Raw genomic sequence first — 26,865 nt, 5'->3', positions numbered from 1 at the left:
CAGTTTCACTTTAAAGCAGGGACTATTGCTTTGCAAGCCCCAAGGTCTAACAGTTTTTTTTTAATTATACATTTACAGACTGGATCTTTTAAATGATTTAAAATGATCCTAGTGATGAGGCAGTTATCTATGTAACAGTCATTAATAAGCAGTCATGCATATCACATTGGTCCAGATATGCCTTTTGTGTATATTATCACAGAAAGGTTGATCACATACTTGTTTTGTTTTGGGGTCTACTATAGCCTAAATTAAGCTCATGTAGTAGTTCTAATACTGGCACACCTTCGTTCTATTGACAGACAGACGTTCTAGATGCACTGTCACCACTCCCATATTTGCAATGCAGGCAATGTGTTTATCAGCCAAATATCTCCCAAACTAATCCCATAAAGTTTTATACATACAATATCTACGAGAAGTGAAGTGTATCCTAAACCAGTGGACACTGTTTGTTTAAAAATAATAATAATAATAAATAATTGCATTATGTGTGTAGTAGTAGGCTAGCAGAGACTATCTCCAGACTCCACAGCGCAGAGTAGCACTTCAGCACCATGGATAGTGACGAACTAAAATCAAGTCAATACTTTAGATTATTATAACAGGGAAGGAAAGTCACCTCACCATCCATTCAACTCTACCGGGGGACACCGGTGAACTAAAACGTAGCATATTGGGTATGGACACTTTTTTGGGGACCAGACGTCAAACTGGTGTATTTACATGTGAAACACTCTCAAGTCACTTCGATACAGCTATGACAAGAAGTGACTTCCATAGCAGGCTAGAGTGCCTTATGCTGCAGGTTAGAACAAATAACATAGCAGGTTAGGAGATTGAGATTAACACCCCGGCCATCCTACAATCTAAGCAAGATGCCCTCAATCTCACACAAATCATCAAGGAACCTACCAGGTACAACCCTAAATCCGTAACCATGGGCACTCTCTTAGATATCATCCTGACCAACCTGCCCTCTAAATACACCACTACTGTCTTCAACCAGGATCTCAGTGATCACTGCCTCATTGCCTGAGTTGTTACTGGGTCCGCGGTCAAACAACCACCCAACATCACTGTCAAACGCTCCCTAAAACGCATCAGTGAGCAGGCCTTTCTAACCGACCTGGCCCGGGTATCCTGGAAGGATATTGACCTCATCCCGTCAGTAGAGGATGCCTAGTTTCTCTTCAAAAATGCTTTCCACTCCATCTTAAATAAGCATGCCCATTTCAAAAATGTAGAACTAAGAACAGATATAGCCCTCGGTTAACCCCAAACGTGACTGCCCTTGACCAGCACAAAAACATCCTGTGATGTTCTGCATTAGCATCGAATAGGCCCCGTGATATGCAACTTTTCAGGGAAGTCAGGAACCAATGCACTCAGTCAGTTAGGAAAGCTAAGGCTAGAATGTTCAAGCAGAAATTTGCTTCCTGTAGCACTAATTCCAAAACGTTTTGGGACACTGTAAAGTCCATGGAGAATAAGAGCACCTCCTCCCAGCTGCCCACTGCACTGAGGCTAGGAAACACTGTCACCACCAATAAATCTACGATAATTTCAATAAGCATTTTTCTACGCCTGGCCATGCTTTCCACCTGGCTACACCTACCCTGGCCAACATCTCAGTAACTCCTGCAGAACCTTCTCCTTCACCCAAATCCAGATAGCTGATGTTCTGAAAGAACTGCAAAATCTGGATCCCTACAAATCAGCTGGGCTAGACAACCTGGACCCACTCTTTCTAAAATTATCGACTCTGTCAATCACCGTATTCTTATTGGCAGACTCAATAGCCTTGGCTTCTCAAATGACTGCCTCGCCTGATTCACCAACTACTTCTCAGACTGAGTTCAGTATGTCAAATCTGAGGGCCTGTTGTCCGGACCTCTGGCAGTCTCTATGGTGGTGCCACAGGGTTCAATTCTCGGGCAGACTATTTTCTCTGTATATATCAATGATGTCGCTCTTGCTGTTGGTGATTCTCTGATCCACCTCTATGCAGACGACACCATTCTGTATACATCTGGCCCTTCTTTGGACACTGTGCTAACAAACCTCCAAACGAGCTTTGCCATACAACACTCCTTCCGTGGCCTCCAAATGCTTTTAAATGCTAATAAAACTAAGTGCATGCTCTTCAACCGATTGCTGCCCTCATCCTCCCACCCGACTAGCATCATTACTCTGGATGGTTCTGACTTAGAATATGCAGATAACTACAAATACCTGGGTGTCTGGTTAGACTGTAAACTCTCCTTCCAGACTCACATTAAGCATCTCCAATCCAAAATTAAATCTAGAACTGGCTTTCCAATTCACAACAAAGCCTCCTTCAGTCATGCCGCCAAACTTAACCTCGTAAAACTGACTATCGTACCGATCCTTGACATTGGCGATGTCATTTACAAAATTGCCCCAACACTCTACTCAGCACCATCCGTTTTATCACCAAAGCCCCATATACTACCTACCACTGCGACCTGTATGCTCTCATTGGCTGGCCCTCACTACATATTCGTCGCCAACCCCCCTAGCTCCAGGTCATCTAAGTCTTTGCTAGGTAAAGCCCCGTCTTATCTAAGTTCACTGCTCACCATAGCAACACCCACCTGTAGCACGCGCTCCTCCAGGTATAATGCACTGGTCATCACCAAAGCCAACACTTCCTTTGGCTGCTTTCCCTTCCAGTTCTCTACTGCCAATGACTGGAACAAACTGCAAAAATCTATGAAGCTTGAGTCTTATATCTCCCTCTTTAACTTTAAGCATCAGCTATCTGAGCAGCTTACCAATCACTGTACCTGTACACAGCCAATCTGTAAATAACACACCCAACTACCTCATACCCATATTACTACTTACCCTCTTGCTCTTTTGCACCCAAGTATCTCTACTTGCGCATCATCATCTGCACATCTATCACTCCAGTATTAATGCTAAATTGTAATTATTTTTTATCCTCTAGGGCCTATTTATTGCCTACCTCCCTACTCTTCTACATTTGCACACACTGTACATAGATTTTTCTATTTTTATTTTATTTTGTATTATTGACTGTACGCTTGTATATGTGTAACTCTGTTGTTTTTGTCACACTGCTTTGCTTTATCTTGGCGAGGTCGCAGTTGTAAATGAGAACTTGTTCTCAACTGGCCTACCTGGTTAAATAAAGGTTAAATAAAAAATATATATATTTTTTAAATGCTGTAGTCTAGACAGAGTGTAGATTCATCCATATTCACATGCCACTGCAATGTTTATACAACACACAATACAAAGCTGGGGTGTTACTGAACAGATGAGGCAGGTTGTGAATGCGTCCATTGGACGAGATTATGTTTGAGAATACTGTGTATCATTTTAATTTGTCAGGAGATGTGAAGATTATTTAATTCTCCCAAACAAATATTCCACTGACTGACAGTCACCCAAATAATAATCTCATTCTGTCATTTCTGTCAATGCGCAATATTAGCTCGTTTCTATGCAGTCAACGAAATGTCAGAGAGACACTGGGCGTGAGGATGACACTTTAAATAATACAAATATGTATTGCGCAATGCCTACACAAGCCCATTAACCACTTATCTCAAACTCTATCCAATTGAATTTTAAAAAACAAAGCAACAATTAAGTGTATCATAAGAGGAACTTGTTGTAATAGGTTAATATATCCCTAAAAACAAATATACATATTCCATCGCATTATTTCTGCGCAGTTCAACGTGGATTTACGTTTGATGGATGGGTATGGCACGCCAAAGCTTTGTGCATTTTAAATATCTGTCCATTATTCACGGTTTTGCAGGCGAGATCCCTTTAACTGTTTAAATGCCTGGTGTTTGAATTCATCCCTTCCCTTGTATTCTCTTTTTATTTTATGCGGACGACCAATGTTTAATTATTTATCTATTCTCTCTCCCTATTCTCTGTTGTCGTTTCTCGCTAGAATTTACCGCATATGTCTATGTTCCATCCCGAGGCCATCCTCACTTATCCCGAAGGATCCTCGTCGTCGTTTCATCATTGCAGGATGGGCTATGTTTACAATACTGATGTTCTCACCTTACTTTCATGGCTTATTATAGATCCGCATATGCAGCAATAAAAACTACTGTTATGTGGAATACAATTCGTATTTGTGTATTCAACTCGTGACATTCACCATCCTCTTTCCAAGGACATATCATAGTCTCATGTATTTCTGTCTTCCATATTAGAATAATGACAATTGCCGCAATGGAAAATATGAATACAATCACAATTTGATAGGTAAAACAATCAACGCCTCTATAATTGACTCAAGAACGAAGCAAGATTAGACAACACATTTGACGAGGCGTAACCTACGCGCACTGATGACAGTGATGTGGTGTCTTGTGGACCCGGCTGTGTGGATGAATGGATCGCATGGTAATAAAAAAAAAGATCAGAAGGTGACTTTCCACTCCTTACCTAAAATCGCTATAGGGGTGAATGATCCAGTATCCCGCAGTTTTGACCCTTTCTTGCTCTTTCTCAACGGCTTTCTGACTGCCGAACATTCGCAGGGAGAACTTATTGACGCCAGGCTGCATCATCGCTCCAAATTGCCTCTGCACAAAGCCGTGTCGGTTCCCGGACCCGTCTAGATCGTCGAACCCGACCAAGGCTTCCTCCTGGTCACCCTTGAAGCCCACCGAGTTCGGGTGGTCCCCTGATTTCATGTTCTGGCTCCCCATATTCTTCTTCTGTATCGAATCTTGCCTCTGAAATATATTATTCCCATCTGCTTTTTCCACTTCTTTGTTGCTGGAAAACGAATTCGATTTTTCTTCCATGATTTTCAATAAAACGTACTGTCTCCTGGCTCGGAAGACAAGCTACGCGCAAAACTCAAAAGGACTCGCTGTAAACTCCCGTGTTTCATTAGATGTCATTCAACTGCTCGGCTCCTCTGCCTCCTTTGGGAATGATGCAAACTGAGACAGACTTCTGTTGAACCTGACAGATCAGGTTTCCTGGATTACCGCCATCTACTGACTGAACCGATTTAGAGTTCAACTCTCTCTTGCTCGCGTAGCATTGCGGTTTAACGGGGACATTGTTGGCGCTTGACCACTTCATTTCCATAACGTGACTGATCATGGGCATTTCTAGGATTAGAAGACATTCAGGGCTTAACCCAAAGACAGTAGGGGGGTCCTGGGGGCATTTTCCTTCGGAAGGAATTTCAGCAGAATTTGGTTCACTTTGATATGAACATTGAGAGATTAGATATTTTTCAGTTAACTTGCACCTTCCCACCTGCCACAGCAGACACCGCCAGTACTCAATTACAGTTGCTAGCATGGGTCTCTACTCTGGAACACATACAGTACCAGTCAAAAGTTTGGACACCTTCTCATTCAAGGGGTTTTCTTTATTTTTAGTAAGTAATAGAGAAGACATCAAATCTATGTAATAACACATATGGAATCATGTAGTAACCAAAAAAGTGTGAAACAAATACAAATATATTTTATATTTGATATTCTTCAATGTAGCCACTGTTTGCATTTTCTTATCAGCAGACTCAATAGATCTTGGCTTCTCAAATGACTGCCTCACCTGATTCACCAACTACTTCTCAGAATGAGTTCAGTATGTCAAATCTGAGGGCCTGTTGTCCGGACCTCTGGCAGTCTCTATGGTGATGCCACAGGGTTCAATTCTCGGGCAGACTATTTTCTCTGTATATATCAATGATGTCGCTCTTGCTGTTGGTGATTCTCTGATCCACCTCTATGCAGACGACACCATTCTGTATACATCTGGCCCTTCTTTGGACACTGTGCTAACAAACCTCCAAACGAGCTTCGCCATTCAACACTCCTTCAGTGTCCTCCAAATGCTTTTAAATGCTAATAAAACTAAGTGCATGCTCTTCAACCGATTGCTGCCCTCATCCTCCCACCCGACTAGCATCATTACTCTGGACGGTTCTGACTTAGAATATGTGGACAACTACAAATACCTAGGTGTCTGATTAGACTGTAAACTCTCCTTCCAGACTCACATTAAGCATCTCCAATCCAAAATTAAATCGAGAATCGGCTTCCCAATTCACAACAAAGCCTCCTTCAGTCATGCCGCCAAACTTAACCTCGTAAAACTGACTACCCTACCGATCTTTGACATCGGCGATGTCATTTACAAAATTGCCCCAACACTCTACTTAGCGCCATCCGTTTTGTCACCAAAGCCCCATATACTACCCACCACTGCGACCTGTATGCTCTCATTGGCTGGCCCTCACTACATATTCGTCGCCAAACCCACTGGCTCCAGGTCATCTATAAGTCTTTGCTAGGTAAAGCTCAGTTAACTTGCACCTTCCCACCTGCCACAGCAGACACCGCCAGTACTCAATTACAGTTGCTAGCATGGGTCTCTACTCTGGAACACATACAGTACAAGTCAAAAGTTTGGACACCTTCTCATTCATGGGGTTTTCTTCATTTTTACTAGGTTCTACAATGTAGAATAATAGAGAAGACATCAAAGCTATGTAATAACACATATGGAATAACGTAGTAACCAAAAAAGTGTTAAACAAGTACAAATATACTTTATATTTGAGATTCTTCAATGTAGCCACCGTTTGCATTTTCTCAACAAGCTTCATGAGGTCAGCTGGAATGCTTTTCAACCGTCATGAAGTTGTTCCCACATATACTGAGCACTTGTTGGCTGCTTTTCCTTCACTCCTTGGTCCAACTCATCCCAAACTATATCAATTGGGTTGAGGTTGGGTGATTGTGGAGGCCAGGTCATCTGATGCAGCACTCCATCACTCTCCTGCTTGGTCAAATATCCATTACACAGCCTGGAGGTGTGTTTTAGGTCATTGTCCTGTTGACAAACAAATGGTAGTCCCACTAAGCGCAAACCAGATGGGATGGCGTATCGCTGCAGAATGCTGTGGTAGCCATGCTGGTTAAGTGTGCCTTGAATTCTAAATAAATCACAGACAGTGTGACCAGTAAAGAACCACCACACCATCACATCCCCTACTCCATACTTCATGTTTGGAACCACACATGCAGAGATCATCCATTTACCTACTCTGCGTCTCTCAAAGACACAGCGGTTGGAACCAAAAATCTCAAATTTGGACTCATCAGACCAAAGGATGGATTTCCGCTGGTCTAATGTCCATTGCTCATGTTTCTTGGCCCAAGCAAGTCTCTCTTATTATGTGTGTCCTTTAGTAGAGGTTTCTTTGCAGCAATTCGACAATGAAGGCCTGGTTCACAGTCTCTGAACAGTTGATGTTAAGATGTGTTTGTTACTTGAACTCTGTGGTGCATTCTGAGGTGCAGTTAATTACCAATTTCTGAGCCTGGTAATGCAAATGATCTTATCCATATCCAAGATGGTGTAGCAGTCAGGCATCTTTGTCTTGTCGTGTCCCGTATCTTTTTTCTTTGCATTTTCTTCGTATATATATATATATATACTTAAAATATTTTTAATCCTCAACTCCAGCATTCTCTCCTGCAACCCGCCTCACCCAATGTGGTATGGATCTGCTATTTTCTTTAATTTAGAACCGGAACAAGATAGTCAGCTAGTCACTGCAAGCGGTCATCAGCTAACCTTTAGCCCAGACAACTACTGCCAATCTGCACAGCGAGATTCAACCTAGAACATACTGAACTCTTTTCCCCACCGTAAACTCTGAACCTTTTCACCTGGATTATCGCAGCTAGCTAGCTGCTATCCGAGTGGCTACTCCTGGCTAACGTCTCTGTACCGAAGCAATCACCATTTAGCCTGAAGCTAGCCTATGCTAGGCCCATCTCCCAGCTAGCTGAAGAGGGCCATCAGCCACTCCTTGGGCTACAATACCTATTTTGCCAATTGGCCTGGACCCCTTTTACTGCCAATACGGAGCCCCACCGATCCTTCATGACTGGTCTGCCGACGTAAACGCCCGAGGGGGCTACGACGGACTCTTCCGTCATGACGTCCCCTGAATGCCCATCTGCTAGTCTGCTATTCCGGGCCCCGCTAGCTGTCTGAATTGCTGTGTCTCCAGTCGGCCTAGCTACTCACTAGACCCCATGATCACTCAGCTATGCATGCCTCTCCCTAATGTCAATATGCCTTTCCCATTGCTGTTTTGGTTAGTGATTATTGTCTTATTTCACTGTAGAGCCTCCAGCCCTGCTCAATACACCTTAGCTATCCCTTTTGTTCCACCTCCCACACATGCGGTGACCTCACCTGGTTTAAATGGTGTCTCTAGAGACAATACCTCTCTCATCGTCACTCAATGCCTAGGTTTACTTCCACTGTAATCACATCCCACCATACCCTTGTCTGTACATTAAGCCTTGAATCCATTCTTCCGTGCCCAGAAACCTTCTCCTTTTACACTCTGTTCTGAATGTACTAGAAAACCAGTTCTTATAGCCTTTAGCCATACCCTTATCCTACTTCTCCTCTGTTCCTCTGGTGATGTAGAGGTTAATCCAGGCACTGCAGTGCCTAGCTCCACTCCCATTCCCCAGACGCTCTCATTCGTTGACTTCTGTAACCGTAAAGCCTTGGTTTCATGCATGTTAACATTAGAAGCCTCCTCCCTAAGTTTGTTTTATTCACTGCTTTAGCACACTCTGCAATCCCGGATCTCCTAGCCGTGTTTGAATCCTGGCTAAGGAAGGCCACCAAAACCCCTGAAATTTCCTTCCTTAACTATAACAATTTCCGACAAGATAGAACTGCCAAAGGGGGTGGAGTTGCAATCTACTGCAGAGATAGCCTGCCTTATCTCAGCTCACTGGTCACCATAGCAGCACCCACCCGTAGCACGTGCTCCAGCAGGTATATTTCACTGGTCACCCCAAGTCAATTCCTCCTTTGGCCTCCTTTCCTTATAGATCTCTGCTGCCAATGACTGGAACAAATTGCAAGAATCACTGCTGCTGGAGATTCATATCTCCCTCTCTAACTTTATACACCAGCTGTCAGAGCAGGTCTCAGATCACTGCACCTGTACATAGACCATCTGTAAATAGCCCATCCAATCTACCTCATCTCCATACTGTTATTTATTTATTTGCTCCTTTGCACCCCAGTATCTCTACTTGCACATTCATCTTCTGCACATCTATCACTGCAGTGTTTAATTGCTAAATTGTAATTAATTTGCCACTGTGGCCTATTTATTGCCTTACCTCCCTTATCTTACCTCATTTGCACATACTGTAGAGTATATATACTTTTCTATTTTGTTATTGACTGTATGTTTGTTTATTCCATGTGTAACTCTGTGTTGTTGTTTGTGTCGCACTGCTTTGCTTTATATTGGCCAGGTCACAGTTGTAAATGAGAACTTGTTCTCAACTGGCCAACCTGGTTATATAAAGGTGAAATGAAAACATTTTAAAAAAATCCTCTGCAGCAGAGGTAACTCTGGGTCTTCCTTTCCTGTGGCGGTCCTCATGAGAGCCAGGTAACTCTAATGAATTTATCCTCCTCAGAGGTAACTCTGGGTCTTCCTTTCCTATGGCGGTCCTCATGAGAGCCAGTTAACTCTACTGAACTTATCCTCTGTAGCAGAGGTAACGCTGGGTCTTCCTTTCCTGTGGCGGTCCTCATGAGAGCCAGTTAACTCTACTGAACTTATCCTCTACAGCAGAGGTAACGCTGGGTCTTCCTTTCCTATGGCGGTCCTCATGAGAGCCAGTTTCATCATAACGCTGGATGGTTTTTGCGACTGCACTTGAAGAAACTTTTAAAGTTCTTGAAATTTTCCAGATTGACTGATCTTAATGTCTTAAAGTAATGATGGACTGTCATTTCTCCGTGCTTTTTTTTAGCTGTTCTTCTAAAAATGTGGTATTGGTCTTTTACCAAATAGGGCTGGCTATCTTCTCTATACTACCTCTACCTTGCCACAACACAACTGATTGGCTCAAACACAGTAAGATGAAAGAAATTCAACACTTGTTAATTGAAAAGCATTCCAGGTGACTACATCATGAAGCTGGTTGAGAGAATGCCAAGAGTCTGCAAAGCTGCCAACAAGGCAAAGGGTGGCTACTTTGAAGAATTTGATTTGTTCAACCCTTTTTTGGTTACTACATGATTCCATATATGTATTTTTCATAGTTTTGATGTCTTCACTATTATTCTACAATGTAGACAATGGTTAATATAAAGAAAAACCCCTGAATGAATAGGTCTGTCCAAACTCTTTGTAAAGTACACCAGTACACGGTCTCCTTCTCATATAATGATCACAAGGGCTATGCTCATATTTAGATCAAAACAGAATGGTCCATAATGGTTGGTTGCTGTTTACCCTGATGAAGACAGCTTGTCTGTCGAAACGTTGGACGTAAATATTATTTAATTAATTAATTACATTAATTATATATATATATATATATATATATTATATATATATATATTATATATATACATTATTATTTAATTGATTAATACACTCCCTGTACTTGCTTCTCCTCTCCAGCGTCTGTCCTCACAGAAGCTCAAATTGAAAATCATTGAACAAAATAATGAGGATTTCTATCAGCCTAATCGAGGTGTAGATTACATCTCACATTCCAGTGTTCAAACTTGTAAACATGGTTGGATGGGATTTCTATTAAAGCTGGATTCTGCATGGAGTTGGCGACCATATGCCTCCCCATTTTCTTGTGTAGTGTTTTCACTTTGAACAAAAACAAAGGGGTTTAGCCCTGAGACTCCTTGGGCTGGCCTTCTGGGCCATGTGTGTCTTTGCAAGAATCCCGCCTACTCAAATGACCCTGCTGCCCTGGAGCTGGAGAGAAAGTGAGTCACTTGCAACCTAGTATTACAGACACAAGAAAAACAAAAAGAGCATACAGATGAAGCCAACAAGCATCATTTTCTGTTGTTGGATCTGAATCAACTCGACCCCAAAAGAGAAAGACTGCTCATGACCAATCCATAAACTGAATAAACATTAGAATTACACTGAACTAAAAATATAATGCAACATGCTACAATTTCAAATATTTTACTGAGTTACAGTTCATATAAGGAAATCTGTCAATTTAAATAAATTAATTTAGGTCCCAATCTATGAATTTCACGACTTTGAATACAGATATCCATCTGTTGGTCACAGTACCTTAAAAAATGGTTGGGTCATAGATCAGAAAACCAGTCAGTATCTGGTGTGATCACCATTTGCCTCCTGCAGCGCAACACATCTCCTTCGCATAGAGTTGATCAGGCTGTTGATTGTGGCCTGTGGAATGCTGTCACACTCCTCTTCAATGGCTGTGTGATTTTGCTGGATATTGGCGGGAACTAGAACAAGCTGTCGTTCACGTCGATCCAGAGCATCTCAAACATTCCTCAATGGGTGACATGTCTTGAGTATGCAGGCCATAGAATAACATACATTTTCAGCTTCCAGGAAATGTGTACAGATCCTTTTATCATGCTGAAACATGATGACATGGTGATGGCGGTGGAAGAATGACATGACAATGCGCCTCAGTATTTCATCACGGTATCGCTGTGCATTCAAATTTCCATCGATAAAATACAATTGTGTTTGTTGTCCATAGCTTATGCCTGTCCAAACCATAACCCCACTGCCAAATTGGGGAACTCTGTTTAGAACATTGACATCAGCAAACCGCTCGCCCACACGACGCCATCTGCCCGGTACAGTTGAACAGAGATTAATCCGTGAAGAGCACACTTCTCCAGCGTGCCAGTGGCCATCGAAGGTCAGCATTTAAAGTCGATTACAATGCCAAACTGCAGTCAAGTGAAGACCCTGGTCCGGACAACGTGTACGCAGATGAGCTTCACTGAGACTGTCTCTGAGAGTTTGTGAAGAAATGTTTTGGTTGTGCAAACCTACAGTTTCATCAGCTGTCCGGGTGGCTGGTCTCAGACAATACCACAGGTGAAGAAGCCAGATGTGGAGGTCATGGGCTGGCACGGTTGCAAATGGTCTGCGGTTGTGAGGCCAGTTGGACGTACTGCCAAATTATCAAAAATGACATTGGAGGCTGCTTATGGTAGAGACATTAACATTTAATTGTCTGGTGGACAGCTCTGGTGGACATTCCTGCAATAAGCATGCCAATTGTACACTCCCTCAAAACTTGAGACATCTGTGGAATTGTGTTGTGTGCCACAACTGCACATTTTAGACAGCATTATATTGTTTCCAGCACAAGGTGCACCTGTGTAATGATATCCCTTTGTGCATAGTGCAGTTATTAATTACACTTAGGATAGTGTATTAATACATCCAGTCAACACAAAGATACAGGTGCCCTTCCTAACTCAGTTGCCGGGAAGGAAGGAAACCGCTCAATGATTTCACCATGAGACCAATTTTTCTGTATTCAGGGTAGCCCAATTGAGACCAGGGTCTCATTCCCAATGTAGATTTTAAAACAGTTAGAGTTTAGTGGCTGTGATAGGAAATCACTGACGATGGATCAACAATACTGTAGTTACTCCACAGTACTAACAAATGACAGTGAAAAGAAGAACAAATATTGCAAAACATGCATTATGGGGGTGGCTGCATCTTGTTATGGGTATGCTTGTCATCGCCAAGGGCTAGGAAGTTTGAGGATAAAAATAAACAGAATAGTGCTAAGCACAGTCAAACTCCTAGAGGAAAACTTGGTTTCAATCTGCTTACCAACAGACAGTGGAAGACAAATTCTCCTTTCAACAGGATGATTACCCAAAACACAAGACCAAATATCCACTGACATTGAATGTTCTTGAGTGGCCTAGTTAGTTTTGACTTAAATTGACTTGAAAATATTTGGCAAGACATGAAAATGGCTGAGTAGCAATGATTAACAACCAATTTATTGTATAATCCAGGTCTGCAAAGCTTGTATAGACTTACCCAGACAGACTCGCAGCTGTAATTGCTGCCAAAGGGGATTCTAACATGTATTGACTCAGAGGGTTGATTACTTATCTAATCAAGACAGTGATTTATTTTCCATAAATTTTTATATATTTTTTCCACTTTGATACTACAGAGTATTTCGTTGACAAAAAATGATAATTACATTCATTTGAATTGTAAACCAAATGTGGAAAATGTCACGTTTCTTCAAAATTGAACCCAGAAGCAGACCAGGACAAGGAGAGTAGGAAGAAGGTGAGTATTTATTTACACGTGAATGTGAATGGGTAGATATATCCAGGTGGCGTAGCGGGCAGCAGTGGTGAGTTGATGGGAGTAAATAGGTGGATCCAATGGGGAAGCGGAATCCTCCGACGACCAGGCGTGAATGGGGTAAATGATCCGGGTGAGTAACTGAAGCCAGAACAAACGAAGGTAAGTTTAAGGCAAGCAAGACGTACAAAACAACAAAACAAATTCTATCCAACTTGAGGCTGATACTATGGCACAACATACTGTTCATGGCTAACGATCCAGCAGGGAATGGTTGTCAGGTCCGGGCTTATGAAGAGGAGAGATGATGATCAGGACCAGGTGTGCAGATAGCTGATGGGATACAGGTGCGGGTAATCAGAACTCCCAACTGGCTACATTGCCCGGCAACCAGACAGGGTGCGTTCCAGGACGCCGGAAAAAAAACTCCAGGACAGAACACTGGCAAATATCAGACTCAGGAAACGGGATTCGTGACAGAAAAAGTCAAGGGGAGTGAATACTTTCTGAATACATGATTTATTTAACCAGGTAAACATGATCATTTACTGCACCGACCTGCAGAATAGTTACAGGGGAAAGAATGAACCAATTGGAAGTTGGATTAGGTGGCCATAATGGTATGGGAATTTAGGGCAATGTCCTCAATCACTGCCCTGAGACATGGGATATTTTGTTTAGATCAGAGGAAAGAATGCATCCTATTGGCCTTCCAACACCACCTCTAGCAGCATCTGGTCTCCCATCCAGGGACCAACGAAGCCCAACCCTGCTAAGCTTCAGAGGCAAGCCAGCAGTGGGATGCAGGGTGGTATGCTGCTGGCCCAAAAGATAGTATGAATTTGAAACATGGAGTCCATAACATTCTTTGGATAGAATATTGGTATTTTTGGAGCCAGAGAGCATTTTTTCAAAGGGTAATGATTCCCCCATGTACCATATATCTACCATATATACAGCAAAATGTATTGTACACTGTACAGCAAAAATATACCATATATAAACATATCCCAAACAACTGTCTGATGTGTCACCAAGAAGGGAATTAGCTCAGATAGTAGCTATCTGGGTGTGATGGGGAATTATTATGCAAGCTTCCCAGTGTTATCATAATTTAAACATCCCTTGATTTTCTCAGTTTTTATTTTCATTCCTGTCAGCTGGGGTTGTTTGGTGGATTAGTTTGCATGCCAACACACACTCAAGTACGCACGCATGCACACAGAAACACACAGCAATTGTTTCCTCAATAGGGGATGCTTTTCAGCTAATGAGGAGAGGGAGAGGAGTGTTGCGTATATCTGAAAGTAATACTGAAATTGACCAAAGGGCAAACCCCAGTCTGGCCAGTCAGGTGTCTGGGTAAGGCTATCAACACAAAGAAATGTGTAGCTGATAAACGTCATAGTGACAGACTGACAGGGCTTTTAAACTGACCCAAGGTCCGAACTGGGACCATAAATCAGCCCAAGCACTTCGATCACACTGGCAGATTTGTTTCCTCAAGCCCAGACACACACACACAATGCTCAGGCACAGGTTAAGAAGCCACACAGACCTTTTTTTGCACAAAAACCCCATCATTAGCCAAATAATGATCCTTTCGCACAGAAAAACTATCACATTTTAGATGGGCTGGGCCATCTTTAGCCCAGGGTGCCTATCTGGCATTTGCCAGAATTACCCTATGACCAGTCCATCCCTGCTTTACCATTTAGATAGGAATGCAGCAAGCGGGTATCTGAAGCTTTGAAGTCAAATGTCATTTCAGGTTTTAAGAAGGCACATTCGTGCCAAGCTATGTAAATTGTCTGCTGCTGCCTGCCAGTGTCTGCTTGCAAGTGATTGTGGGCTAATTAAATAATGAGGATATATAAAGGCAGTACAATCTTCAATGGAGACTGATCTGTTCTGTAACAAACAGTGAACAGCCAATTAGATGTTTTCAAATGTTTAAGCATAACCGAGAATGTTAACAAGAACATTTTGGGGGTAGTGCCCTGGCTTGGTTGTGCTCAGTGAAAATAATTAAATAAAGAATTATGATAGGAATAGGAATTGATACAGTATAGAATATAGGCCAACAGAATGGTTCCCCAAATATCCAGCTTCCTGTGAGGTAAGAATGTCTTCCTTGTTCTCTCCCCTGGGCTTCTCACCAGTCCATAGGGATTACAGTATCTCTTCAGTTACATTCAGAGTGCTATGTTTCACAGTCAATACTTAATCTAGACATGAAACATTACATTACTCACAATGCCAGCTATCGTCCATGCCACAAATAGACCTTAGCTACAAAATGGCCCCCGTTTTCTCATTCTGCAAGTCATACGGCTAGTTGCTTTAGCATCTATTCAGGTAGAGGAGCCAATCTGTTCCATATCCCACAACATAGGAGGTCTCAAGTGTGGAGACCAGTGATTATGGCTGAGAATCCAGATTCCATAACGTTGCCTGATTCCAGACCGATGATTGATGGCTGTAATTCTAGATTCTATACAACATTCTAGAGCTATCACTGGTTCCAGACCAGTGATTGAACAATCCCTGGTTGGCTCCATGCCTGCCATTGTCTCAGTTCCACGCTGGCCCTGGGATAGAAGGTATCTAGGCTAGTCTGGTCTGAAACGAAGGCACAGGATGTATCATATTCCAGCCATTACTGTAGCTGGATTGTTTTTACATCCGTGGGAAGGAAAATAATAGTTTTTCAATTATATAAAAAATTTTAACACAAGCTCATCATGACTGGACACTTTAATAAATAAAATAACTCACTTAAACAACTAATAATGTTTACATATTTTGCATTTACTCATCTCATATGTATATAATGTATTCTATTCAATTCTAATGTATCTTAGTCTATGCCGCTCTGATATTACTCGTCCATATATTTATACATTCTTAATTCCATTCCTTTACTTAGATTTGTGTGTATTGGGTATATGTTGTGAAATTGTTAAATATTACTTGTTAGATATTACTGCACCATCGGAGTGAGAAACACAAGCATTTTGCTACACCTGCAATAACATCTGCTAATAACGTGTATGTGACCAATAACATTTTATTTTTGACAAGCTTAGGACCAGCTAGGCTTTGGGAAGATGGTGAGGATCGTGATCGATTGGCAGGAGGTTTCAGGTCAGGTTGAGAACTCCAGTATCTAAGTGCCAGGTTGCCATTATCCCTGCAGGATCTAAGTGTGCGTCTGAAATGTCACCCTTTTCCCTTTTAATCAGGGCCACTTGGCAGCCCTGCCTAGACAGCTAGACCAGGGCCAGGGCCAGGTGTGGGCTTGATACACCATTGACAGCCTTGCGCTGTCTAATTTGAGTTTTGGCTAGCATGCTAGGCGTAGGAATCTCTGCGGATCGGCAATTCTTTTTAGTAATGGATTTCATGGCCTTGTCATTACAGGCAGGCGTCGCTCCCTTGAAGGGTTGTGTACTTAAAGGAGGAGTATCCCAGACACTGCTGAACCAAGTGTTTGTCATTTTCCTCCTCCTCTTCTAGCCTCACTGCCAGTCTGTGATATCATGTCAACTCAATGTCACTCATTGTCATGCCAAACAAACTCCTCCTCCTTCTCATTCTCGTCCTCCTCATTAACCTCTTTCTCCCCCACCTTTTCCTTTCCGCCTTCTCCACCTCTTCCAACTACCTTCTTCTTCTTCTTCAATGACAGCTAGCCTGATCCATATCCATTGTTGTCACTTTTCCTAGTTATGGCACAATAGGGAATGGAGGAGCAGCAGCTTTCTGTCTTGGCCAAAGATTGATTGATAGCCTACAGAATATTTTAAAAACTGTTGGTACTGCTTTTGCTATGGTTTTCTCAGAGCAGTTGTCTCAGACCAGTTGTGAGTGATGCTTACAGTTTGACAATGTTTGAAATGAAAATCTATGTGTCCACCTTCACAATAGATGGATCTCTTTAGAGTGAATGGCCAGTTGGTTTTATGCTTAGAACATTTAAGCACTACTACTGTATGTACAGAACGAGAAGTGACAATCTTTTGTTCTATAGTTCCAATAAACTATAGGGGTAGAGGTATGTGTCTGTGTCACGTTCTGACCTTAGTTCCTTTGTGCTGTCTGTGTTTTAGTATGGTCAGGGCGTGAGTTGGGGTGGGCAGTCTATGTTCTTTTTCTTTTTTCTATGATTTGGGATTTCTGTGTTTGGCCTGGTATGGTTCTCAATCAGAGGCAGCTGTCAATCGTTGTCCCTGATTGAGAACCCTACTTAGGTAGCCTGTTTTCACCCTTGAGTTGTGGGTGATTATTTTCTGTTCTGTGTTTTGCTTCACTGTTCAGGACTGTTCGTTTTTGTCGTTTTTTAGTTTTTGTTCAAGTGTTCAGTATTCATATTAAATACAATATGGACACCTACCACGCTGTGCATTGGTTTGACATTTCTTACTCCCCGTCACAGGAGGACGAAGACAAGCGTTACAGTCTGTCTTGCTTGTGTGTGTTGTGTGCTTGCGTGCTTATTGTGTTGCAGACTGATCATCAGATATACAGTAAATAAATCCTAAGCCTACACTCAGCGACGTGTTTTGTTCTGTCTGGTTAGAATGGACTTGAGCTCAAATCTGAGTAAATAGTCATTACTAATTCATATCCTCTTTTTTTGTAGTTGTCTGAATCATTTTTAGCATGTGGGATGCTACATGCCATGTGAACATCTCTAACAAATGTTGTGACTCAACTTTCATTAATCTGATGACTTATTTATTTAATCCACTAACTATGTATAAAAAACATTTGACATGTTTCTGCGGACATTACGGATACTATTTGGAATTTTTGTGACCGCTCGAGCCTGTGGATTTCTGAACATAACGCGCCAAACAAATGGAGGTATTTTGGATATAAAAATAATCTTTATGGAACAAAAGGAACATTTATTGTGTAACTGGGAGTCTCGTGAGTGCACACATCCGAAGATCATCAAAGGTAAGCAATTTAATCTATTGCTTTTCTGACTTTCGTGACCAATCTACTTGGCTGCTAGGTGTTTGTCTACGGAGAGAGATGTTCTTACATAAACGCTTGTTATGCTTTCACCGAAAAGCTGTATTGAAATCTGACACGCAAGGTGGATTAACAACAAGCTAAGCTGTGTTTTGCTATATAATATTTTTAGTAATCTAATTTTACTAAATTCAAATAAATTACTATAAAAAACTTTAAAACGTTCAAACTTTCATTAAATCGAATTAAACTTGTTGTGAATCCAGACATGTCAGCTTTCAAAAAGGCTTTTCGGCGAAAGCAAACAATGCTATTATCTGAGGATAACACCTCCGTAAAACGCAGAAATAAAAATATGTATCCAATATGTATCCAATATAAATATATCCAATATGTCCCATAAACATCACAAATGGTCCTTTTGTTCCATTAATTCCGTCTATATATATCCAAAGTGTCAATTTATTTGGAGCGTTTGATCCATAAAAACCAACTTGAGCAACGTGACTACAAAAAAATCTCAAAAGTTACCTGTAGACTTGGCCTAAATATTTCAAACTACTTTTGTAATACAACCTTAGGTCTTTTTAAATGTAAATAATCAATAAAATTGAAGACGGGATGATCTGTGTTCAATACAGGAGAAACAAACTGTAGCATGCTTTCTGGTCTCGCGCCTCTATCTAACAGTACACTTCAAGTGACCCTCTTTCAAGTTGGCCGTACTTCTTCATTACACAAAGGAAAAACCTCAACCAATTTCTAAAGACTGACATCCAGTGGAAGCGATAGGAACTGCAAGAAGGTCTCTTAGAAATCTGATTCCCATTGAAAAGTGAGTGACCTCAAAAAAATAATCTGAATGGTTTGTCCTCTGGGTTTCGCCTGCTAAATAAGTTCTGTTATACTCACAGACATGATTCAGTTTTAGAAATTTCAGAGTGTTTTCTATCCAAATCTACTAATAATATGCATATCTCATCTTCTGGGGATGAGTAGCAGGCAGTTGAATTTGGGCATGCATATCATCCGGACGTGAAAATATTGCCTCCTGTCACCAAGAAGTTAACCGATGTATAACACTTGTGTTTTCATGAATGTTAATTATTACTATTTTTGTAATTTGAATTAGGCACTCTGCAATTTCACTGGATGTTGTCGAGGTGTGACACTAGCATCCCAATGATCCGAAAGAAGTGTCCAAAGAAGGGTAGGATGTATACAGCATGGTGTCTTCTGCGTAGAGGTGGATCAAGAAATCACCCGCAGCAAGAGCGACATCATTGATATATACAGAGAAAATAGTTGGCCCGGGAATTTAACCCTGTGGTACCCCCATAGAGACTGCCAGAGGTCCGGATAACACTGAACTCTGTCTGAGAAGTAGTTGGTGAACCAGGCGAGACAGTCATTTGAGAAACCAGGGCTATTGAGTCTGCCGATAAGAATACGGTGTCAAAAGCCTTGGCCAGGTTTTATCGATGGCGGTTATGATATCATTTAGTACCTTGAGTGTGGCTGAGGTTCACCTGTGCACAGCGGAGAAGGTACGGTGGGATTCAAAATGGCCAGTGGTTTGTTAACTTGGCATACGAAGACTTTGGAAAGGCAGGGCAGGATGAATATAGGTCTGTAACAGTTTGGGTCTAGAGTTTCTCTCCCTTTGAAGAGGGGAATGACAGTGGCAACTTTCCAATCTTTATGAATCTCGGACGATACGAAAGAGTGTGAACAGACTAGAAATAGGGGTTGCAACAATGGCGGCGGATAGTTTTAGAAAGAGAGGGTCCAGATTGTCTAGCCCAGCTGATTTGTACGGGGGTCCAGGTTTTGCAGCTCATTCAGAACATCTGCTATCTAGATTTGGGTGAAGGAGAAGCTGGGGAGGCTTGGGCAAGTAGCTGCGGGCAAGTAGCTCCATTTCCTTAAAATCTGTCAATGACATTTGGCACAGGACCAATGTTTCCACTGTGTTCATGAGGAGCTTTTGGAGCCAGGAGGAAAACATGGCCAGCCGTAGAGAAATGCTTATTGAAATTCTCGATTATCATGGATTTATCGGTGGTGACAGTGTTTCCTAGCCTCAGTGCAGTGGGCAGCTGTGAAGAGGTGCTCTTCTTCACAATGGACTTTACAGTCCCAGAACGTTTTGGAGTTAGAGCTGAGGGATGCAAATTTATGTTTGAAAAAGCGGCATATTTGCGGGGGACTATTCAATGATTGTGTAGTACGCCACAGGATGTTTTTGTGCTTGTTGAGGGCAGTCAGGTCGGAAGTGAACCAATCTGACTATCTGTTCTTAGTTCTACATTTTTGGAATGGGGCATGCTTATTTAAGATGGTGAGGAAATTACTTTTAAAGAACAACCAGGCATCCTCTACTGACGGAATGAGGTCAATATCCTTCCAGGATACCCGGACCAGGTCGATTAGAAAGGCCTGTTTGCAGAAGTGTTTTAGGGAGCGTTTGACAGTCATGAGGGGTGGTCATTTGACCGCGGACCCATTACGGATGCAGGCAATGAGCCAGTGATCGCTGAGATCCTTATTGAAAACAGCAGAGGTGTATTTGGAAGGTAAGTTGGTCAGGATAATATCTATGAAGGTGCCCATGTTTACGTTAGAGAGAGAGAAACAGAGATAGATCATGAACAACGGCTGTCACGTTCTGACCTTTATTTCCTTTGTTTTGTATTTATTTAGTATGGTCAGGGCGTGAGTTGGGTGGGCAGTCTATGTTTGTTTTTCTATGATTTGGGTATTTCTATGTTTCGGCCTAGTATGGTTCTCCATCAGAGGCAGGTGTCATTAGTTGTCTCTGATTGAGAATCATACTTAGGTAGCCTGGGTTGCACTGTTTATTTGTGGGTGATTGTCTATGTTGATGGCTTGTTTTAGCGCAGCTCGCATTAGCTTCATGGTTGTTATTTTGTTTACTGTTTTTGTATAATGTTTCAGTGTTCAGTTCTTTCTTTAATTAAACATTCAACATGAACGCGTATCACGCCGCATTTTGGTCCTCCGATCCTTCTCGCCTCCTCTTCAGATGAAGACCGTAACAACGGCATTCAAACACGTAAATACAAACATTTCTTACTCCCAATGGGCGGTTGTTAGTGTGCAAAGTAAATGGTTACTGTGAGCGTAGTTTCTAAATGTACGATAAGTGTTTCTTTCCCTTTGTCTCTCTCTTTTCAGGTTAATTCAAGTTTAATTTCCTGATAGCCTATACAGGTATGATTAATTATTAACATTGATTAATCAATGACATTTGCTTTTGCCAGCTCATTGAAGCCCAACTCCTACAGTACTTATCCAGTATTGACGGAAGTCCCGCCTTTGCAGGAATTCCGTGTGGTTTCAGTTTTCAGTGGTAAGTGACCTCTTGTGGTGAATAATCACCAGAAATGTTTAATAATGAAAAGAAATCCACTGACGCCCAACGTCTTCTCACATTTGTAACAACTGGTTACACTTAAATAATATCCAACCAATCTCAACTGATTGGATATTTTTGTCTCATTAGATGGAACAAGGAAGTTAAATTGCCAGGTTGTTCATTTGGATAGGGAACAAATTCATTTGTTCCAACCCATGAGACATGTCAATCTTAACCTAGACACAGCAACACTTTCAGGTTAATTAAAGTTTAATTCCCAGATAGCAGAAAAGGGAAAAATACTGCTAGCCATGGAACTGTTTAAAAACAGAACAATTAAAAGTCATGATAAATACTTATAACGACAAACAAGCACAAACTCATCATCCACCGGAACAACTAGTTTTTTCAGAACTCAATGAAGTCGCTGATCAAGTTATTGATGAGAGAACCCGGGTGAGAAAGATGTAAAAAATCTCCAAGCAATCAGAGAATCTCGTAACTGACTCTCTCGCTCTGCAACAAGACCTCTACCTGCAAACAATGACAGATAAGTATGAGGCCGAACGGAGCCAGTGTGACACTTATGTGTCTATAATCAGTACTCCAAATGCCAAAGTGGACTCTGCAATGTAGCAGAATATCTATATACCTTAGGTACCATGTGGAGGAATTCCAGAACAGTCCCGCGGTACATTGTGACTACCTAACCAAGCACCTGGAGCTTGGTACACGAAGGAGTGACGACAACTAGAGTTTTCGGATTTTGCCTCTCTTAGGTGTCCCTCAGTCTTCTCCTCTTGGACATTCGGCACAGAGTAGTATGGTGCCTCCTCGCCAACAAAGCCACTTGGCAAGGAACGCCTTGACAAAATCGTCAAAAACATCTGCACCTTTGTCCCCGTTCCAGGGAAGCCAAGCGAGACGTTAACAGACATAGAAGACGCCTTGGATGGCTACCCGAACGCTTCCTATACTGACAGGCTTTACCTGTTGAATGCAATGTCGAATAGACACATGACAAGGTTAATCCGTCTACAACAGCAACACGTGCAAAACGACTATGCAAAACTTGCCACGGCTTTGAAAATAGAATTCAGTGGTTCATCAACTTGCAAACAGGACAGCTAACACTGTCAAACAAGCTTGGAATGAACACCCACAAGCAAACTATCATTGGCTTCATTCACCTCACTTTGGCCTACTCACTGAAACAGGAATGGAAGAGCTATTGCCATTCAATACATTTTTCTGTTGAACATGTATCCCCGATTCATTAACTACTTGGGCCCTACAGCCCATGTTGGTTTACCAATTTCAGTACTAAGAGTTTCCGAGCACAGCTTTAGAGGCATCAAAAGTGAGCCGCGCTATTAGCCCTGACAGCTCAGGTTTTAAAGATTGAACAGGAGAAGTCACTCCAGTTACAGGGTGTGTTAACAGAGATAGGAGCGTTGAGTGATGACGCAAAACAAAAGGTATCTATCACGATACCAGTAACCACCGCGGTCAAAATAGCTGTAAAGTATGTCGTCAGCAAAATGACTACCACTACAATCAACCTGACCTCCACGTTCCTGCACCCCACCCACACGAAGTCAAAATGGTAAAGGTTCAATGGCGACCGAAACAGACCAATAATCTCTAGAAGCTCGGCTAATACCAGTACAAAAGCGCCAATTTTTTTTTGAAAAGGGCAAAAGGTAAGTCACCATAACTAGGTGTGGATTTGCTGGACAACAGGTCCGCAAAAATGAACTCCATTAGCAAGCACGTAAACAATCAAATGACTTCCGCTGTCACTTGAGACCCTATGCAGGGCCCTCTTGATCAAGAAACAAGCCCACATGCTTTGACTATTGACTCAGATACAAATATTGCGAAGCACAAGGTTAACATCGCAATAGCCAATTCCACTCTTTTAAACATGAACACAATTGACACATCACGTCGATACCAACATTCACTCCACTTTGTGGGGAATATGACAACAAAAACCCAACTCAGAGGCCATACCTGGAAACAGTCCTGGAGGACTGCTAAACCTGTGACTGCTTAACATTGTTCAATGATCTAAAAAGGGCTTTGAACCCAATGTGTCAGAACGATGCGACACTGAACTTCGAGGTTCCATTCAGACTACCTCGCCTCTCACAATGCAACTCATGCTGAAACTACACTTCCAAGACATATCGCTTGTTCACACTATGTTACCAGCCTCAAAACTGAAAATCTGCTACTCGGAGCAGACTTGATGGACAGTCACCCACAAGGAGTATCTGTCAACAGAACCCCTTGGGCAAGAGACATTTTGATACCTCTTGGAATCGGACTCAAGCAGATATTAACATATCTCATCACATTCAATCAGCAAACCTGATTGACTCTTATTTTCATGATTTCGAGCCAGCAGTCACTGTGAGTGAGCAACTTCCCTCCTTCTTGGAGGCATGCGATGCTGTCATTAGATTAACTTCTCTTGTCCTCCAGACACTTTCGCAAGCACTGCGACCATCTCAGGAATAAAAGCATCAACGTGCAGAGTGAACTCTGCATTCCATTATACACTTTCCACTTTGAAAGGGAATCTAACCCCTTTCTATGCCATCTGATGACATCAGTCCTGCCACTGACCCGATGACATATCGCAGAAAAACATCCTTGTCTCAGTTCGCAGGTGATGGAACAGTTGCCACATGCAACTGGTGACTGGCAGGCCAAGACAGTCTCAGCGTTTTGAGGCACAAACACCAGGAGATTTGGTTGAAAGATTACAGCCAGTCTAGTAACAACGTGGCTGCTGACAACTCGTACAACGGGTCCAACACTGTACGAGACTGCCTGATCAGGAAACAAATCTTGTTGTAAACTTCCCCATGAGAAAATAGAGGAGCAGACAAGACCCTCGACGGGGTTAACCTAAGAATACATCTGATATATCACTGAGGTATACCACACTGGTCATAAAAGTGGACTTTCCACCTCCAAAAACAAAATGGTGACAATAATCATTCTGTTCTATGTGTAGTCTCAACTACAATGCAACTAGTAAAATGCTCTAATCATTCGTTCTGGTAGGATAACATTTCTGAATGAATTGGTAGGGAAGCTGGTTCCTTTGGGTACCAGTACCAATGCCAGCAACAGTCAGTCCAACCACAATCAGTAAGAAGGTTAGAGACCTATCAATTCAAATTGCCATTGATAACAGCAACAGAGGAGGTAGTAGTCACTCAGATTGCAACACGTGGAAGGGCGTCTCCAAAACACTCTTCTGATGGATAACACACATGCCGCTAACAAATAGAACCCTCCATTCAGGAGGAAAGTTAACTAGTAGTCATGAACAATGACCACAACGATTGGTTCAGTGCTTATAGAGTACTTCCTTCACGAGGTTAGCCCCTCCATGGATAACATAGCTATGAGATAGACTCCTTCATACCTATCGCCACTACAATGGTGTAAGACACATTGACTTGCAGGAAAACCACTAGAGGTCCCCTTGGCATATGACTTGAGGTCGGCACCAGTTCTTACAGAGACACAGTTAATGACACTGAAGTTATCTGATGAAGTCAGACTCATTCTGAACAGGTTGCAGCCTGCTATGATACTTGGTTTTCTTTCCCTCGGCATGTGCAAGCATATACGCACATGAACAATGGAACATTTAAAGAGGAATTATACTAGGATCACTTAAGGGTTCGAGCAAAGTACCAGCCTTGGTAAAGTTACAAATTTACTCTGAAGCCCTTTCACTCTACAGCTACATGAATCACCCGTTTCTCCCCACGGGTCCATAGGTCATCCCTGTAGACTGTCCAAAGCTGGTGCCTTACAGCTGTAGGCTTATCATGTAGTTATCAACTTAGGATGGTGCCATAAGCAACACACCCCTAAGTAGTTTCGTCCTAGATGTGACATTAGACAAAATGTCATGATAGAGTCATTTAGCCAAGAGCGTGGACGTATATAGAATATATTCCCATTAGATGATTAAGGTGTGGTAACTATATTTTGTAAATATTTAGTTTATGCTTTTATTCATTTGTTTCATTTTCTTTGACACTTAGAAAGTGATAGAGCCACATACAAGTTCCCCATATAACACCAGTTAGTGCCACAATGCCGCTCATTTGGGGAAGAAATGTAATGATGTATTTGGTGATTGTTGTTAGTGAGTGTGTTGGTGAGTGCGTTGTTAACGTCTGTCTAAGTTACATCCTAGATCCACAAGTTTGGACAACCGGACGGAATGGAGCTCCTCAAAGAGGACATCCCCTGGCCATTCTTGCGGAGGTCTACAGTTTGCAGAAATCCTACCAGGGTAAACCAGCAGAAGGGGACTGCTAATATGATCCACAAACCAGGACAACTTGTGGTCATTTTTATGGTGGGTTGCAACTTGCAGAAGGTTGAACCCATCAGAGGAGGACTATCATGGCTACATGTGAGGGTCCAGTGGCTCAGATCAGCTTGGCAGGGGTTGACAAATAACCAGGCCCTCACTCACCCATAGAACAGGGAAGGGGGGGGGGGGGGGGGCTGGGCTGATGCATGTGTAAAGTGAGTTTGGAACTTTCACCATCTACCCGAGGAAGAAAGGATAAAAATCCTCTCAGACAATCACAAGTACAGCTAAGTAGCTCTGAGGAAATGGGACCGGACAACTAAGAAGAAGGACATTGTGACCTCTGGTGGACAATCAGAGCGTGTACAAGTGGCCCACAGGAAAGGCCAACAAAAACCCTTTCCAGAAGGTTAGGTTTCAACAGAGATAGATGAGGAACGGCATTCAAACACATAAATACATAACTTTCTTACTACCAACGAGCGGTGGTTCGTGTGCAAAGTAAATGGTTACTGTGAGCGTAGTTTCCAAATGTACGATAAGTGTCTCTTTCCCTTAATCTCTCTCTGCCTCTCTCTGCCTCTCTCCCCTCTAACGTTATGTTGTAACAAGCCTTCATATCTTGTCAGTCCACCAGGGACCTTTGTCTCATGTAAGTGTGTATTCTGTGTAATTATTTAGTTAGCTAGTAAATAAATGACTAAATCAATTTGTGTAGTACTGAATAATGTGCAAGGCTGGGGTTTTTGGGAATCAAATCAAATCAATGTTTTTTTTGTCACGTGCGCCGAATACAACAGGTGTAAACCTTACAGTGAAATGCTTACTTACAGGCTCTAACCAATGGTGCCAAAAAAAGGTGTGTGTGTGTGTATAAAGAAATAAAACAACAGTAGAAAGACATTTGAAAAAAGAGTAGCAAGGCTATATACAGACACCTAGTCAGGCTTA

At 42.1% G+C, this 26,865-nt stretch overlaps 1 protein-coding gene and 1 long non-coding RNA gene across 2 annotated transcripts in view; one reads left to right on the top strand and one right to left on the bottom strand.

Annotated features, from left to right (window-relative positions):
• LOC109868709 (potassium/sodium hyperpolarization-activated cyclic nucleotide-gated channel 1-like) overlaps positions 1 to 4,943 on the bottom strand; it is a 185,814-nt gene extending 180,871 nt beyond the window's left edge. The window contains exon 1 of the mRNA XM_020458430.2: positions 4,465 to 4,943. Within this exon, the coding sequence (XP_020314019.2) occupies positions 4,465 to 4,829 (365 nt within the window). The 5' untranslated portion in view covers positions 4,830 to 4,943. The remainder of the gene's footprint in view (positions 1 to 4,464) is intronic.
• Positions 4,944 to 21,044: 16,101 nt separating this feature from the next.
• LOC116356619 (uncharacterized) lies at positions 21,045 to 26,639 on the top strand. The gene is made up of 3 exons (XR_004205031.1): positions 21,045 to 21,257; positions 21,466 to 21,554; positions 25,781 to 26,639. It is a non-coding gene; the product is annotated as an uncharacterized LOC116356619 (long non-coding RNA).
• The last annotated feature ends 226 nt before the right edge of the window (positions 26,640 to 26,865 follow it).

The sequence above is a fragment of the Oncorhynchus kisutch genome, linkage group LG23 (genome assembly GCF_002021735.2).
Source record: "Oncorhynchus kisutch isolate 150728-3 linkage group LG23, Okis_V2, whole genome shotgun sequence".
Taxonomy (NCBI): Eukaryota; Metazoa; Chordata; class Actinopteri; order Salmoniformes; family Salmonidae; genus Oncorhynchus; species Oncorhynchus kisutch.
Note: the sequence above shows the minus strand (reverse complement) of the source record. Positions and strands in the feature narration are given on the sequence as shown.